Here is an 18,722-nt window from a genome sequence, read left to right as displayed (position 1 = left end):
CCATAGAGCTCGATTGAACACCAGAATTGGCAGGTCTGCCACTGGCACCCTGTGCTTTTCACAGATGAGAGCAACTTCACCCTGAGCACATGTGACAGACATGAAGGGGTCTGGAGACGCCGTGGAGAACTTTATGCTGCCTGTAACATTGTTCAGCATGACTGTTTTGGTGGTGGGTCATTGATGGTCTGGTAAGGCATATCCATGGAGGACTCACAGACCTCTACAGGCTTGACAATGGCACCCAGACTGCCATTAGGTATCAGGATGAAATCCTTGTTACCATTGTCAGACCCTACACTGGTGCAGTGGGTCCTGGATTCCTCCTAGTGCACAACAATGCCCGGCCTCATGTGGTGAGAGTATGCGGGCAGTTCCTGGAGGATGAAGGAATTGATACCATTGAATGACCACCATGCATGCCTGACCTAAATTCAATGGAACACCTCTGGGATATCATGTTTTGGTTCATCCAACACCGTCAGGTTGCACCTCTGTCCAGACTGTCCAGGGGTTCAGTGATGCCCTGGTCCAGATCTGGGAGGAAATACCCCAGGACACCATCTGTCATCTCAATAAGAGCATGCCCCGACGTTGTCAGGCATGCATACAAGCATGTGGGTGCCATACAAACTACTGAGGACCATTTTGAGTTGTTGCAATTAAATTTCAGCAAAATGGACTAGCCTGCTGCATAATTTTTTCACTTTGATTTTCGGAGTGTCTTTGAATTCATTCCTCTGTAGGTTGATCATTTTCATTTCCACCAAACTACGGCACATCCTTTCATTCCTAACACATTAACCAGTCCATATCAGTATAGATAACCAGCATGATATTTTTCCCCATTGAGATCTGATGTGTTTTCAAAGTGTTCCTTTAATGTTTTTGAGCAGTATATATATATATATATATATATATATATATATATATATATATTCAAGAGCATGGCAATGTTTGTTTAAAAGCAGGCCCTACCTCCTAGTTCTGATTCTGTCATCTAACGGCAAGACTAATAGAGTAAAAGTCGTGGCAGTCACAGCCACAATTCTACTGGTAGCCAGAGACCATGTGATCTTTGCCTTGGCTTTTGGCTACCGGAGGAGCTCAGGAGCTATTTATTTCCATATTAAAGTTATCCCTGCAATGCTTTCAAGCACCCTGTAAGGCTATTGAAAAAAACATGAAAGGACCTCTTATATGCACCACTCTGGTGGCCTGTGTCTCATACTTTTCCTCATTTCAGTGCAGCAGTCTCCCTCAGTTTCTCTGGTATTCAACACTTCAGAGAGTGGTTGATAGGTGTGTTCCCCGCCATGTGCCATTATTACATCCTCTGACCCCCACATTACAACAGGACATTATTCTTATTATGATACAGGATTTATATAGCGGCAACAGTTTGCATAGCGCTTTACAAAATGAAGGTAGACATTACAGTTACAATACAATTTGGTACAAGAAGAAACAGAGGGCCCTACTTGTTAGAGCTTACAATCTAGGACAATCTAGGAGGAAGGATTGAGTGATACAAGGTAACAGCTGAGGGAGATGAGCTGATGGAGGAAATAAAAACCAGTTTCCTAGTTAGAAACAGGATAGGCTTCTTAAAGAGAAGGGTTTTCAGGGATCGTCTAAAGGTGGATAGATTAAGAGATAGTCAGACAGATTGGGGTAGAGAATTCTATAGGATGGGAGAAGCTCGGGAGAAATCCAGGAGGCGAGCATGGGAGGAGGTGACATGGGAACTAGAGAGCAGAAGGTCTTGGGAGGATCGAAGACAGCGGTTTGGTTGATATTTTGAGACCAGGTTGGTGATATAGCTGGGGGAAGAGGTGTGGATGGCTTTGTAAGTTGTTGTTGTTAGTATTTTGAATTTTATGCATTGTGAGAGTGGAAGCCAGTGGAGGGATTGGCAGAGAGGGGTAGCAGACACTGAACGGTTGGTAAGGTGGATAAGCCTGGCAGCAGCATTCATCATGGACTGGAGGGGTGTAGCCTATGTAAAGGTAAGCCAATGAGGAGGGAGTTGCAGTAGTTGAGGCGAGAGATAACCAGGGAGTGAATTAGAAGCTTTGTGGTGTCATTGGTTAACCACTTTCCCGCTGTCCTAAAGCAGAAATACTGCTACAGGGCAGCAGGGCTGAGCAAAATCACATATATATATATATATATATATATATATATATATATATACGTGACTTTGCATTTCCGGGTAGGGGGCTTTAGCTATCGATAACTGGGTCCCGGCCGGTGATTCCCTGCCAGCACCCGGCGATTGCCGAGCATCAGTGAAGGGGGAGAGGTCTGTATGTAAACAATACAGATCTCTCCCCTGTCAGCTCATGCACATTTACTGCTTACACAGTAAAACACACACAAAGACCACAGTAAAACAGCACACAGAACAAAGTTAACCCATTGATCACCCCAGATGTTAACCCCTTCCTGCCCAGTGTCATTAGTACAGTGTCAGTGCTTTTTATTAGCACTGATCACTGTATGAGGATGTCAGTGACAGTTAGTCAGTTCCCCCCAGTTTTAAAAAAGCACGCAACCGCTGATCGCCACCATTACTAGTATAAAAAATAAAAATTACATTATATATATCGCCATTCGTAGACACTATAGCTTACACGTAAACCAATTCATTTACACGTATTGGAATTTTTTTATAGCAAAGACATGTAGCAGAATACATTTTGGCCTAAATTTATGATGAAATTAGATTTTTTTTTTATTTTTTACTAGACATGTTAAAAAGCAAAAAGTCAAAAATATTGTTTTTTTCTCAAAATTATCGGTCTTTTTTTGTTTATATTGCAAAAAATAAAAAATGCATAGGCAATCAAATACCACCAAAAGAAAGCTCAATTTGTGGGAGAAAAGGGACATACATTTCATTTGGCTGCAGCATTGCATGCCCTCGCAATTGTCAGTTAAAGTACCGTATCGCAAAAAATGGCCTGGTCAGGAAGGGGGGTAAATCCTCTGGAGGGCAAGTGGTTAAAAAGGGGTTGGAGGTTGGAGGACGACATCACAGCATGCAGCAGGGGAAACAAGCATCCAACACTCCTGGAAGTGTCAAATTCCGAGAAGACAAAGAGAGGCTGCAGAGATGGAACAGAGGACATATAAGAGACATGGTCATTATAAGAGCTTTTCTATTGCAAGAGACTTTTAATTGTGGTTTATGTTACCATGACTGGGTTGATTTTATCTTGTACAAGAAATATGTCATTGTCAACTGAACATGAAGGCATGGAGCACAAGAACAACATTGTTAGAGGTTCTAGGCTTTCCCCATCCAATAAACGTGTTTTTGTGTGTTCCGATTAGAAAGATTTCTCATCAATTCCTGTCCAGGCAGGAAGTGAATGGAAACTTCCTCAATAAGATCACAGATGGCAATAAAAATGTGACAGAGGTTCCAGCTTTTATCTACTCAACCCAAAACAAGTTGGGCTTTAATGCTGCAATCCAGTGGACTACCAAAAGAAAAAAGTCTAAATCTGTAACAATTCTCAAAATTTGCAAATCATTAATATGTTTTAGAAAAAAAAACTCCACGATTAATAGTTATTTCTTTTATGCAGCAATTGTTCCTCTCGGATTAATTGGCAGTATTCAGTATACAGTATCAAGCCTTCCCATAGTAACCGGCCAGTTTATTGAGCTGGATTTGAATGTAAGTTATCATTGATATAAAGTGTTGCCTTTTCACTACTAAATGCCTAAACATGTGTAAGAGATCAACTTCTGCTAAACAATTTTAAAACTGTGTGGTAAGTGTATTAAAATATCTCAAAATAAACTATAGCCAAAGAGTGACAACCTCAGGGGTTTAAATCAAGACTGCATTAGATTGTGAACAGTGAAAAACTTATAGCCAAACTTTGGGGATCTATGTCTCAATGTGAGAAAGTTTCAGAACCCTGGATCATTCATTTTCTATCTGCTGACTTTGATCAGCGACTTTCTGACTTGTAATACTTTTTTCAATGGGAACTTAGGGAAACGCAGTTCCAGCACCTCCAACTCTGAATGTATGTAATGGCAAGAGGAGCTGAAGTGTGCTGCAGGGTCGATTGAGGCTGGCCGAAGGGGTACCTATTTTTCTAGAAGACTTTTATTTTTCAGGGGAATCTCTTGATGCTGGCGGGTCTATTGTTACTGATGGGGATCTATTGTTGGTGGTGGTGGGTTTTATGTTGCTAGGGGGTCAGTTGTTGGGGGATCTACTGTTGAGGGAGGGGTCCTTTTTTGCTGGCTTTCAAAGTGTCTATTGATGCTGGCTGTGGGGAGATTTGTTGTTGCTGGAGGAGGTCTGTTGTTACTGGGGAGGGTATTTTTTATGGGTGGTCCATTGTTGCGGGGGGAGGGGTCTATTGTTGCTGGCAGCAGGGGATCTATTTTACTGCTTTTCTTGATATCCTTAACAAACTCCATACACATTACATACCACCACAAAATGATACTTATTTTGGTATTCTCTAAAAGGGCGGTACTGGGAGTTGGCTAGGGGGTGGAACCAAGAAACGGTGCTTGGAAGTGGGTAGAGGTGGAGACTAGGGGTGACTTGGAAAAGTGGAGTTCCTGCACCTATCCTCTGAGAAAAAATCTCTGTGTAACACTAAGTGAAATGGTGAACTCAAAACTGAAAGGTGAACTGAAAAAAAAAAAGACACAAGTACAATAAAAGATCTGCTGAGATGTGTTGGCAACCCATTGTTGTTGTTTTTTCTGAACCCACTTTCTAAACGTGCATTGTTCTGCTTTTTCACAGACAGTAGTGAGTCAGTTGGGTGGTGGACTAATTGATTACCCTCTTGGCCACGTTCAACACATTTCTTTACCACCAATGAAAGAAGCATCTGAAAGCCAGCTGGGCTTGTCTGCCCATTTCTTGGGCAGTGTCCTCACTGCTTTACAGAAAGAGGGTCTAATGGAACTTGAAATAACAAACGGAGATGTAAGTACCCTATCAATTTATTATGCATATTAACTTTGTAATCTTGTGGGCCTAGGCCATTTAATATTGACATGAACTCAAAAAGTGAGGACTTGCTGTACTATAGGGACATCTTTTCATTTAAAGGGCAACTCCAAAAAAAATTGGCAAATAAAAAAATAGTTTAGTGTTTACAATTACTACTCAAGTCATATTGTAATTGAATGTTACTAGAAATTACCTTTATTTTCATTCTGCAGCGCTATAATTTTCTGTAAAATTAAATGCAATATGGCTACATGGAAGCAGTCTGTACACAGATGGTGTACAGAACACCCCCTGAAAATGTAATTTCCTGCTTGTGTGATTGGTTTACTGATTGTCTCAGAAGTCTGCCAGATTTTTGGCATCCCCTGCAACAAAAATTATACAGCAAAAAGAAGAAAAAACTGAGCGCTTAGAGATAAGAGAATCTAGCTCTTAAAGGTAAACTAACCTAGTGAAATAAATATAAAACAAGTAGTGCAGCACTAAAATAAAGTGCATCAGAAAAAATACATTTAAATAAGTACATAAAAAAAGAACCCCATAGTACACATAAATACCTCATGGGCAGGGGTGGACTGACCATTTGGAAACTCGGGCGCTACCCAAGGGCCTGGGGTCAGTAGGGGGCCCCATGAGATGCCCCTGGTAACCTTTTCATAGGCTTTTTTGAGTTTGGGCAAGGACACAGGGGCCCCATGATCCCCTATTGCCCGGGGGCCCCATGAGTTGTCAGTCCGCCCCTACTCATGGGTCTAAAATGTGCATAAATTAAATATGGCATAAATAAATGATCAATACTTAAAAATTTCCAAATGAAAATTACATAAATAACATAATTAATGAATTCACCACTAAAGTGAAAAAATGTTTGTGCAATAATATATAACAGTTTATAAATAGTCCAAATGACTGGATAAAAGAAGAAGGAGACAGACAACTCCCGAGTCTCCACTCTAAATGTTGCACTGCATCATAAATCCATAAGTATGACAAATCTTCAGTGCCAATCCTCTACCAATATGCACTCACCAGATGTTAAAGCATATAAAGCCTAATAAGACACTCCAGCCAAAACTGGACATCCCCTGGTCCTCTTCAGCCTGGATCAGACCACTTTTCACTTTAGCGGTGCATTAATTAATGAAGTTATTTATGTAATTTTAATTTGGAAGATTTTTAAGTATTGATCATTTATGCATGCCATATTTCATTCTATGCACTTTTTAGTCCCTTGAGTTATATATGTGTACTATGGGGTTCTTTTTTATGTACTTTTTTAAATGTATTTTTTCTGATGCACTTTATTTTAGCGCTGCACTATTTGTTTTATATTTGGTAAAATACTCCCTATGGGAAATCACGTCTAAAGGGATGCAGACCTTGCAATTTTCCTCATTAGTGCCCTTCAAGTGCAGTATCTGATTGATAATTAATCAGTTACTCCAATGCAGATTCACTCAGCACATGGACACAGAAAAATAAACATCTACTTCTCCAGAATAACAAAAGGTAGGAATCTGCAACAAAATTTGTTAAAATCCTTGCAATGTACATAAACCATCCAGAAGGGAATTTTTTTTCTGAGCAAAAGTGGAGTTGCTCTTTAACCTCTTGCTGTCCGCCTGCTGTTGATAAACGGCAAGGTGGTGGCACTCCAGGGGCGGGTTGCCGTTCATAAACGGCACCCGCCTTTTCTAGCTGTGCGCGCTCCCTGGGAGTGCGCAGCACCGCGATCCGGTGCCCGCTGTGTCTTCCGGACACAGTGAAACACCGATCGTCGGACGGGACCTCTGTACGAGGTCCCGATCATGTGATCACTGATTGGCGAATCAGTGATCACATGCAAAGTAATAAGCAAGATGTCACTTGTGACATCATTGCTTACTAAGTGTGAAATCTGTGAATGAACACAAAGGTCACATGGTACAAGGCTATTCACAACAGCCTTGTACCATGTGACAAGCTGTGACCAATCACAGCTCACTCAGTACTTCTCAATGACTGCAAGAATGCAGACAGAGAGAAAGAGAAATGATTGCTTTTATATCCTATATGGGTGTAAAAGCAATCAGTGTAAAAAAAAAAAATCTTCATCACCCCCCACAAGTACTGCTAGGGTGACAGTATGTAAAAAAATAAATAAAAATAAAAAATAATATAAAAATGTAAAAAAAAATGTTTACAAATTATAATTTTTGGTTATAAACTAATTTGGATTTTTTTTTTTACTAAAAAAATAACGGAATAAATTTTGGCCAAGATTTATGATGAAATATTATTTATTTGCAAAATTTTATTTAAAAATACACTTTTTTTCAAACTTTTTGGACTTTTTCATTTACATAGTAAAAAAAATTAAAATCCCAGCGGTGAATAAATACCACCAAAATAAAGCTTTATCTGTCTCAAAAAAATGGTAAACAATTCATATGGGTACAGTATTGCATGACCGCGCAATTGTCATTCAAAGTGTGATAGCGCTGAAAGCTGAAAATTGCCCTGGACAGGAAGGGGGTAAAAGTGTCCGGACAGGAAGTGGTAAACTACTTCCCATCAGACCCATGTATATAAACAGCCAGACATGAGCAGTGCAGGAGCAGGTTGCTGTTCATATATGGCGCCCACCATTTTAGCCTGTGCGCGCTCCCTGTGCCCGGAGAACACTGATCGCTGTACGGGACCTCTGTGTGAGGTCCCGATCATGTGATTGGCCAATCAGTGATCACATGAATAGTAGTAAGCAAGATGTCACTTCCTGACATCATTGCATACTACTTGTGAAATCTGTGAATGATCACAGAGGTCACATGGTACAAGGCTATTCACAACAGCCTTGTACCATGTGACAAGCTGTGACCAATCACAGCTCTCACAGTATTTCTCAATGGTTGCAAGAATACAGCCAGAGAGAAAGAAAAATGATTGCTTTTACAGCCTTTACTAAAAAGATAACTGAATAAATTTTGGCCAAGATTTATGAAGAAAGATTATTTATTTGCAAAATTGTATAAGAAAAACACTTTTTTTTTAAATTTGTGAACTTTTTCATTTATATAGCAAAAAAAAAAAAAAATCCCAGTGGTGAATAATTACCACCAAAATAAAGTTTTATCTGTCTCAAAAAAATGCTAACAAATTCATATGGGTACAGTGTTGCATGACCGCGCAATTGTCATTCAAAGTGTGACAGCGCTGAAAGCTGAAAATTGGCCTGGACAGGAATGGGGTAAAAGTGTCCGGACTTGAAGTGGTTAAATTCATCCTGCACTTTCTGATATCAAGCTATGTCTAGACATTTCTATTCTGTGGCTTAATAGCTGTATGTCTGAGGTGTGAGAACTAAGGCACTGCTAATCAGAGGGACTAAAGCCTTGTCTCCACAAAGATGACCTCCTCCAGGCAGAGATACTGTGCCGAACAAGGCAAGGTACACCAGAGGAAAAGTTCAGCTGCAGGGAGCCTATAGGCAATACTTGGAAGTAGTCCTTTGCTTTCTATTTGCTTTTCATGGGCATAGCTTTCAGAATTCAAGTCCTATTTAACAGTAGTTTGATCATTTTAAAAATTGTCGTGTCAAAATAAACTCATCAGAAAGCTAGACAATTCAAATTATATATATGAGGAAAAGAATAACTTTAGCCAGCGCTAGACATGTGCGTTTAGTTTCATAACAAATTAATTTTTGACCAAAAATTTGATTTTTGGAGATTCTGAAGTATCCAAATCCAAAAAAGTTAAAAGGAAATTACTGGATGCATTTGTTTCATTCGGAAGACATCACATGATGTGATAGTAGTTTGGGCCCATGGGGTAATTTAATAAATTGTTCAATAATTCGGATTCAAGTAAATTGTGATTTAAATTGAATTGTAATGATCACTGTCAATCAGTTCAGTTCCACAGTGCCCTGCAATGCAATTATTAGGTTTGAAAAATTTGGGGCCGAATTTTACATTATTTATTCATTGTGTCCAAAATTATTGAATCCTACTGAATAGTTTCAATATATATGAATATCAAATCCACCCGAAATATCGAAGTCAAAAACTAATATACAGTGCTCAACATAAATGAGTACATCCCTTTTAAAAAGTAAGATTTTATTCAATATCTCAATGAACACAAGAACAATTTCCAAAATTTTGAAAAAACTTTTATGAAACATTTGTTTAGCTCATTACATGAAAGTAAACTTAATAATATAACTTAGATTACAAAATGTTCAGTTTCACTCAAATTAGTTGATGCAAAAATGAATACACCCCACAACAAAAACTACTCCATCTAGTATTCTGTATGACCTCCATGATTTGTAAGGACAACACCAAGTCTTCTAGGCACGGAATGAACAAGTTGGCGACATATTGCAACATCTATCTTTTTCCATTCTTCAAGAACAACCTCTTTTAGAGCCTGGATGCTGGATGCTGGATGGAGAGTGATGCTCAACTTGTCTCTTTCGAAATCCCCATAGGTGTTCGACTGGATTCAGATCAGGAGCCATACTTGGCCACTGAATAACTTTCACCCTCTTCTTCTTCAGAAATACAAAAGTGGCCTTGTGTGTTTTGAATCATTGTCATATTGGAAAAGTGCACGATGACCAAGGGCACGGAGTGATGGTAGCATCTTCTCTTTCAATACAGAGCAGTACATTTGTGAATTCATGATACCATCAATAAAATGCAGCTCCCTGACACCAGCAGCACTCATGCAGCCCCACAGAAGGACACTGCTACCATTGTGTTTCACTGTAGGCACCATGCATTTTTCTTTGTACTCCTCACCTTTGCAACGCCATACAGTTTTGAAGCCATCAGTTCCAAAAACAGTTATCTTGGTCTAATCACTCAAGAGTACAGAGTCCCAGTAGTTTTCTTCTTTTTCAGCATGAGTCCTGGCAAATTCTAGGCGGGATTTTTTGTGCATGGGCTTTAGGAGAGGCTTCCTTCATGGAAGACACCCATGCATGCCATTCCTCTGCAGTGTACACTATATTGTGTCACGGGAAATAATCACCCCAGTTTGGTTTTCTACTTTTTAAACTGCAGTGAACTTGCATGGCAATTTTCTTCAACCCCTTTCATCAGAAGACGCTCCTGTCGAGGGGTTTAACTTCTGTGGATGGCCTGGACGTCTCTGTGAGATGGTTGCAGGTCAATCTTTGTTAAATTTTAGTATCGCTTTTGCTACAGTTTTCTCTCTGACAAGTAAAGCTTTGCTGATCTTCTTGTAGCCTTCACCTTTCTTTCTTCTTTCTTAAGCATTGTGACATTTCTATTCCATGTGGTGCCATTGCTGACAGCATGAAATGGGAAGGGGTTTTCTTTGTTAAGTAATGCCCTTTTATAATCAGCTGTCTGCTGGACACTTGTTTAATGAATTAATAGACTGTTGAATTCTTGTTAATTAGGTTTTTTTTTGTGAAATTTAGCTTGGCTCCTAAGACTTTCATTGGGGTGTATTCATTTTTGCAACATGCTCTTGCATGAATTTGTTAGGAAAAATACTTTTTGTATTAGCAAATTAACAAAGCTTGTTTGCAAACAATGGCCCGCATATATGGGAATATATTGTAGTATAGGGTCCCATATAAAACGTTCATTTTGAAAGGAAAGTAAAGGTTTTCTGACAAATCTGTTTGTGTACTCATTTACGAAAAAACTGCAACATTTTCCAAATCACCTGGACCAACAAATATATGAAACGAATGCCAAAGATACAAAATTAATTCCAAAAATGAATCGGTTCTACATAACGAACATGATGAAACAAAATTCTTCAATGAACAAATGCATCTGAAACTAAACAAAAATTTCCGGCGTGCACATGTCTAGACAACACATAGGTAGGACCATGTTGGTTTTTGTCTGTTAAGAAGTGGGAACTGTGTTTTGAAAATGTTGTCCTAAATTTAGAGCATTTAGATCACATTTTTTAAATTATATCTCAAGCAATTTATTCTCAATTTAGATAGAAAAAAAGAGAGAACACCTTGGGTTTTTATACTGTAGGTGTCTGGTTCCCTTCTGGAAGAAGCCCTCACTGTTTTTGTCCTTTTTTCTGGTGATCATTGTTACCGGGACTGAAAGTATGGCAAACTCTATATGTTTGATCTGTATACCTGTAAATAAAAGTTTGATTTGTCACTGGCATAGGATGAGGTCTCATGTCAACAAACTTTATTTTCCTGCATTTGACTTGCACTTGAAATGCACCTCAAACGCAGGTCAGCAAATTACCATTGACCTTCAAAGAACAGTGCACGTTAAAGTGCAGAAGCTGCATTTGGCCTGATTTGAATTGTGCTGCATTTCTTTGAATGCAGCATGACTTTTTGAGGTGCATTTTAACTGAAGGTAAAGCAGGTCAAAAGCTGCATTTTCCACTGAACACAGCTGCATTTGAACGCTATATTCAAATAGAATCATGTTTGACATCATCACTAAAGGGAAATCTTCAAATTTCAACCATTGTCTAAGAATCAATTCCCCTTCTTTTAGAGAAATCTCCACTCTCTTCATGTGCCTTGACAAGGAAAACCTCCCCAAAGAGACACAGGCAGCAACAAAAAAAAAAAATCAGACAAGAATACTAACTATTCCCTACTCTACCCAAAACTAAGCAGTCTGTTTATCAATACTTTCACCCAAGAGTAGTATATTTTTCACACAAGATTAATTTACAACAATGTGTTAATCTTGGGTGAAGGCTTTGTGAATCTTGGGGTAAAACATTTTGTTAATTAGACCCCTAAAAAAGTTTTCATTGGTACATCCATTTTAGAAATTTAACATGAGCTGACCAAGAGACCAAAATGTTAACAATGTATTTACAATGCACCTCTCTCTGGGAGTGTTCATTGTGTAAACAAACCCATGTGATTATCATGGTTCCCTGTCATTGTGATCACATGATCAGGAACCTATCAGTGTAGTTCCCAGTGGTTAGTCAGACTCAGAGATAGAACACTCAGCTTGTTAAGGAAGGCTAATCTAATAACTACAGTCAGAAAAATGTTACATAAACATCCTACTAATCAGGGTAAGAAACTGGAAAAGCAAAATTTGTTCCATTTTGGGATAAAATGATTTGGGTGTGGAAAATGAAAAACTGCACTTCTCTTGTAGGCAGGTGCAGGTGTAGGTAGCACTCAACGGGAGCAGTACTGCAACTGTAGAGGAAGTCTAGAGAAACTTGGTTTCTCCATGGTTTCCTTGGTCCCCTGAGGCAACGTTCCGGTTGGCTGTGCTTCATACAAGTGACCCTGATAGCCATTGGGTCAGCAAAGCCTTTTTAAGTGCCTGCCCCCACTGTGGCACACATTTTGAGTGGACAGTGTAAGGACAGAGCGCCCACCTGTCAGGGAAAGTGAGTAGCGGCAGGGAAAGGTTCTGGAAAATTAGGGACAGGCTAGGAGCATGCCATCCTGCATCGGAATCCTTTGCATTGGGTTCAGATTGGCAAGGCTGCATTCTGCCCTCAGAGACGAATGCTGCCAGTGCATCAGAAACTGCTCTACACTACAAGTTACAAGTTCTCCAGAACCGTGAGTGTTTCCCAGCATGGTGCATTTCCCCTTGGCTGTTTGTATATTTGGGTTCTTTTTTCAATACAAGTCTCGTTATTTGCAACCAGATTGTTTTCTGCCACAACACTGCCCTACCCACACTATGACCTCTAATCTACTCTGAGAATGCTGGTTCCTTGGCTGTCATTCTGATGCTTTACAGCATTTACAGCATGTTTTTTTTAGTTCTGTGACTAAAACATATCAAAGTCAACCAAAATGTGAATACATGAGCCACACCACTGCTAAAAGTTCTAGATACAAATTATTCTAATAAGGTTTAGGATGAGAATCAAAATAGTGGTCAACGCTTTTCAGGGGTCCAAAAATACTCCCTTTAGAAGAAAAGCAATGTATATGAACTAGAAGCTAGCTGGACATTTAAAGGTATTTCTTCCATTGTGATTATCTGCTGGTTTGGCAGCACAAACCAGCTTGGCAGCTGCTGACAAAAACTGTGCAAATAATTGCACTGGAAGAAAAGCCTTTGAAGGCCCAGTTAGCATCTAGGCCATATATATTGTTTTCTTTCCAAAGTCCTCATGAGGGGGTGTTTTTAACCCCAAAATGTGTTGACTACTCTTTTGATTGTCCCCTTGACCCTTGTTGGACTAAAGCTATATCCTGTCCTTTTAGTAGTGATGTGGCATGTCAATTCACATTTTGGTTGACTTTGAAATGTTTCAGTCACTGTTATCATTAGCAGTGGTGGGGCACTTCAATACACATTTGTGTTACAGTACACTACAAACCAAGGAAACGAGATTTTCCGGGGTATAGAAGCTGCCTGCCCCATAACCAGATCACCTACATCAATATCAATACATTAAGATAGGATAGCAATACCAATAAGATAACCTTACATGCCCATCACTATATTTCCATTTCCTTATATATCGAAGTCAGACACAGCCAGGAATCTAGTAATTTCAGGAGGCAAGCAATGGTAGCCCTCCATACTTATCTCACTTTTAAAAAAGGTTTGAAATACAGCTTGGTATAATACAATGGGGCGGCACAGTGACTTAGTGGTTAGCACGTCTGCCTTGCAGTAAATGGGTCATGGGTTCGATTCCCAACCATGGAGCCTCCTGCATGGAGCTTGCATGTTCTCCCTGTGTTTGTGTGGGTTTCCTCTGGGTGCTCCAGTTTCCTACCACACTCCAAAGACATGCTGGTAGGTTAATTGGCTCTTGTCTAAATTGTCCTAGTTTCATCCCTGGCCATGCTGGATCTCCTGCATGGTAGGGATTGGGGAAAGACCTGGCAACCTACCCTGTAAAATAATTGCTAAGAGAATTCATGGAAAAAGTCACTTACAAATGACGGTCCATGCAATCGCCAAGGGTTGGATACGACTGGATAGATAGATAGATAGATAGATAGATAGATAGATAGATAGATAGATAGATAATACAATGTACCAAAAGATGACTGCACTGTGTAACTGTATGTCTTGTTTTCAGATACCTGGAGTCCCCCCTCTGACAACAACTGTTCTTGGTGGAATTATCCCAAAGGTCAGAGATCAATTAATTTCAATTAGTGTTAAGGTTATATTATTTCCAAATTTTGCTCTAAAAAAGACTACAAATTCCAGTTCTGTTGTGGACTAGAATATCTGGATAAATCCTGAGGGGTATCAGATCACCAATCAGGAATGATCAGGATTTCTCCAGATGTACAATATTTCTAATACAATTTTATCTGGACTTTACATACTGTAATCTGTGACCTACCCTTGTACTTTCTCCTTAAAATGTTTTTGTGGCCGTACATGGCCCATCAGAGAGAACCCACTTTACCTATTACAATGACCATTGTCAGTGGGACAGGAAAAAAGATTTTCTTACCAACAGCTTTCCCCAATTTGAGAAACTGGATGGTTAGATTTTATTGAGCCCATGCTGACTTACTTTTACAAATTTACTTTTTAATCAAGTTTTACTTTGAACACAGGTTGCTGCTATGTATAAACAAGAAAGACCGCTAGTAATGAAGATCTCTGTTCCCGGAGCTCCAATGGTGAAATTGCAGAACAAGCGAGGCATTGTGAAATTACTTGTGAAAACAGAAGTCTTTGTTTCTAATGTGGATGGTTCCTTGACATCCCTATGTGTCCTTGGTGTGGTGAGTAATATGCTGCTTCTATGGATGGGGAAAAAAGCAACAAAACATGTCAACAAAATGCAGAAGGACATACACTAAAAGAGTCTCTCTCACAAACCAAAAAGCTTGTGTGTGAATGCTGTGATGGAAGCAGTCATGTCTCCTTATGGACAACATGCTAGTCCCCCCTTAGTGAATAGTTTTAGATTCTTTTCCTTCAAACTAGTAGTTGTCATGTGTATCAGGCAATGTCTGCCTAGTATCAGCCTCTGGAAACCCCTTGTACAGCAGAGATCAGACTGGGAGAGGGAGAAACAGCAAATGGTACCAATCAGTATGCTGCAATGCCCATGAGCTAACAAGAGACATGTGGATAGTAGGAGAAAGCAGACTGACATATAGCAGAGCTCACTAGTCTTCTGCCTCTCCATATACTGCCCACTTACAAGGTGGAGAAGGGACAAGACTATAAAGTGTTTGTGGACTGCAGCAGAAAACAAAGTAGGTGCCCCCCACCACCACCACAAGTCAGAGCTTTGCTGTGTGGCAGAACTGTGTAAATTCCAGAACTGCATGGAAAGAAATACATATCCTTTGGCAGGAAGAACAGATCCCTTGTATGCATTTTGTCTGTGCATTTAGCAATGTGCGTGGAGTCCAGCGTTAAAGTATAGGTGAATCTCACCTTGTAAAAGATAAAGATGCAGTTTAAGATAGAAATGAAAGGCAAAATATTTGTATACAGTATATATATATATATATATATATATATATATATATAAATATATATAAACAAAGTTTTATAAATACCTGTTTTCCCTTTTTATGTAGTGCCCTTCTAGGTAACTAGGGCAAGCTAGACTCCAATGGTTAGAAAGGGGCTGAGTATCAGCTCAGGTGTAGTAGCCAGACTGGGGTCAAATTGTGGTAAGGGCTGAGAGACTCTGCAAGCCTGCCCCAATGGAATTTCCCCCTGCACTGGGGCTTTGGAGGGAGGCTCTAGAAGTAGTTGGTGGATCTGAGGAGTGGCTGGTTGCACTCTTGAGGAATCTCAGCCAATCCCCAACAGAAGGCTTGGCAAGGGGCTGGAACTCCCTTAAAAGTGTTGGAGCCTGCTCAGTAGCAGGAGAGTTGGGGTGGAAGATGGAAAAGTGAAGCTGAGGTGCAGGAGCCTGGGAGAGAGCCCAGGCTGAAAGGGGCTCACCTCCAGGCAGAGGGAGTTTGAGGCGATTAAAGCTGTGGACTTCACTGGCCCCCTGAGAGAGGACCACCTGGCGGCAGGGAAGGAGTGGCCCAGCTGATAGGCCTCGTGGCAGCCACCTACCCAACAGCAGCACAGGAGAAGAACTCTCATTTGGGTGGGGAACCTGACTAGCTCTACACGCGGGACTGTTACATCTCAAGTGGCAGCTTGGTCTCCTTTGCTCATTGATTCCTCCAGGCAGCTGGATAAGAAGAGGACTTATATGGGGTCTGGGGTGGTACACCAGGAGAGGCTGGCTAGCTCTCCAAGAACAGTATTTCTGTGTAAAGACATGTAATAATAGTTCAGGAAGTTGTGTCCTCTGTTACCATTACCCTTGGGCATCTCATACACCCCTTAGCCTATTAAGTTGTACATCCCCAAGAAAACTTCAAAACAAAGCTCAAGGACTGTTTTTCTGACTCCTGAAGCAAGTCAGAGTTTAAAATGTGCGATGCCAGGCTGTGCAGGACTATAGGAGGACCCAATTCATCAGCAACCCCTAAGGGGGTAGTGCTACATGTATAAGTGATCACATACCCTCTGTTATCAGCTGCATAAATAGCTTAGGGAGCTGGGAGAGGAGAAACCGCAGAACACTGAACTTTCAAGTCTGATCACTGGAGGAGAGTAGGCTGAGTTCCCAGCACAGCTAGAAAACTGACCACAATGCCTAGTGTGTTCAGTTTTTAATAAGAAAGCAGAGGGACTGTAAGGAACACTGGGTATTTCACACAAAGGAAGCAATACAAAGAGGACAGGATACTTTTTCATACAAGTACATAGTGCACCATACACATATCAGGAATATGAACTGAGCAGCAATTTGATATGCTGTATTTGTTTTAATAAAATCAGAGTTTTCCTTTAATATCATGATATTATTTTACTACAGGATGCACAGTTAGAGGCCAAGTTTTCTGTTGCAGGAGATAAACTAAAGATATCCTTGTCTGTAGACAGGTAAAAAATGTTGTTTAAATAATTTTAGTTTTTTTATGATGTATGGAAAATTAATCTGTAACTTGTAGATAAAAATGCACTACAGGAATTGTTGTTTTATTGTTTAGAACATGTTTGTTAACTCCAGCCTCTCCTATATGGAAACTGTTTACTCTGATTTCACTATACACTATGGGATTCTTACAATGTGCACAAAAAGTTGCAGCAAATCACATAGAGCCTGTCTCATTTCCTTGCTGGAGAATGTCCAGCAGCATCTAACTCTTCCCTCCCCAGTCTGACTGTAATTGGCACGCCCCTTTCATTCATTTGACGTCAGGTTTTTCATTACTGGAAGCTCAGCATCACATGTGGGCATTACCTAGGGTGGTCTACAGGCAAATTCAGTCTGCCTAGGAATGGCCACCCCCCCAGTTTAATATGCAGCCATCAAGTCTAATATGTGCGTGACAGCACTGGACTTAAAAGAGTGGTAATCAGTTTTAATGGATATAAAGTAGAGTTTGTATATCCACTTGAAAACCAAGCATTTTCTGGGACATTTTGTTTACAAGTTTAAATCTGTATTTTTGCTAGGAAATTACTTATAACCCCCAAACACTATATTTTTTTAGCAAAGACCCTAGAGAATGAAATGGCAATTGTTGCAGTTATTTATGTCACATGGCATTTGTGTAGCGGTTTTTCAAACGCAATTAAAAAAAAAAAAATACACCTTAGTGAATAAAAAACAAAACACAATATATGTCCCAATTTTCTTTTTAAATATGAAAGCCGATGTTATGGCGAGTAAATAGATACCTAACACGTCACAGTTTAAAATTGTACACACTCGTGGAATGGCGACAATATACAGTACTTAAAAATCTCCATAGGCAACGCTTTAAAATTTTTTACCGGTTACCTGTTTAGAGTTACAGAGGAGGTCTAGTGCTAGAATTATTGCTCTAGCTCTAACATTCGCGGCGATACCTCACATGTGTGCTGTGAACACCGTTTACATATGTGTGCGTGATTTACATATGCATTCGCTTCTGTGTGCGAGCACGGAGGAATGGGGGCTATTAAACATTTTTTTTTATTACACTCTGCCTTTTTTTTATCTTTTCTATTGCTATTACAAGGAATGTAAACATCCCTTGTAATAGAAATATGCATGACAGGTCCTTTTTACACCCCAAAACTCTTATTTACCTTCAAAAGCAAAAGATCAAAAAAAAAATTAATTACCTTCAAAAGAAAAAAAATGTGTTTACTTCCGCCGTCGACTGGAAGTGACGTCATGGCGTCGCTCCAGTCCTTCATCATGATAGAGGTGATCAAGGACCATAGAGTCTTTCATCGCCTTCCATCTTCAACAGGCCGGATTGTCAGATGGTTTCTTGGGCCAGCTGGCGTTAACGGTAAGCACAAGAAACACCAGCGAGCTGCGGGAGGAGATGTCCCTCAAGAGCCGCTAGGACCACTTTCAGAAGAAAGCCGGCAGCTTCCTGAAGAAAACAATACCGGGGTTATGGCTGATTTTTTTCAGCCATAACCCCGGTAAAACACTTGAAAATTGCAACGCTGATATTTGTATTGCGATCTGCAAGTGGGTATACATGAAATTGTATACTAAAAAAATCTGAAGTATATATTTAAAATATATATATTTTTAAAAATATATTTTTTTAAAATATATTCTTCAGATTTTTTTAAATATATTCTTCAGGTTTTTTTTAACATATAAAGTCATTTTAACATAAATTTTTACATACATTTGTAAATGCATTCCAAAAATGTAGATTTGTATTTTTAAAGACACACAGTTTATTTGAAATGTATTTTTAAAAATATGT

At 39.7% G+C, this 18,722-nt stretch overlaps 1 protein-coding gene across 1 annotated transcript in view; it reads left to right on the top strand.

The window, feature by feature from the left end:
• The window catches only part of LOC149465841 (BPI fold-containing family B member 4-like), a 45,509-nt gene that overhangs the window by 12,926 nt on the left and 13,861 nt on the right, over positions 1-18,722 (top strand). Inside the window, exons 7-11 of the mRNA XM_089673444.1 lie at positions 3,597-3,688; positions 4,787-4,972; positions 14,036-14,089; positions 14,529-14,699; positions 16,817-16,884. Of these exons, the coding sequence (XP_089529570.1) occupies positions 3,597-3,688; positions 4,787-4,972; positions 14,036-14,089; positions 14,529-14,699; positions 16,817-16,884 (571 nt within the window). The remainder of the gene's footprint in view (positions 1-3,596; positions 3,689-4,786; positions 4,973-14,035; positions 14,090-14,528; positions 14,700-16,816; positions 16,885-18,722) is intronic.

The sequence above is a fragment of the Staurois parvus genome, unplaced genomic scaffold (assembly GCF_062004578.1).
Source record: "Staurois parvus isolate SC_StPar_1 unplaced genomic scaffold, SC_StPar_1.0 ptg000137l, whole genome shotgun sequence".
In the NCBI taxonomy this organism is placed as follows: Eukaryota; Metazoa; Chordata; class Amphibia; order Anura; family Ranidae; genus Staurois; species Staurois parvus.
Note: the sequence above shows the minus strand (reverse complement) of the source record. Positions and strands in the feature narration are given on the sequence as shown.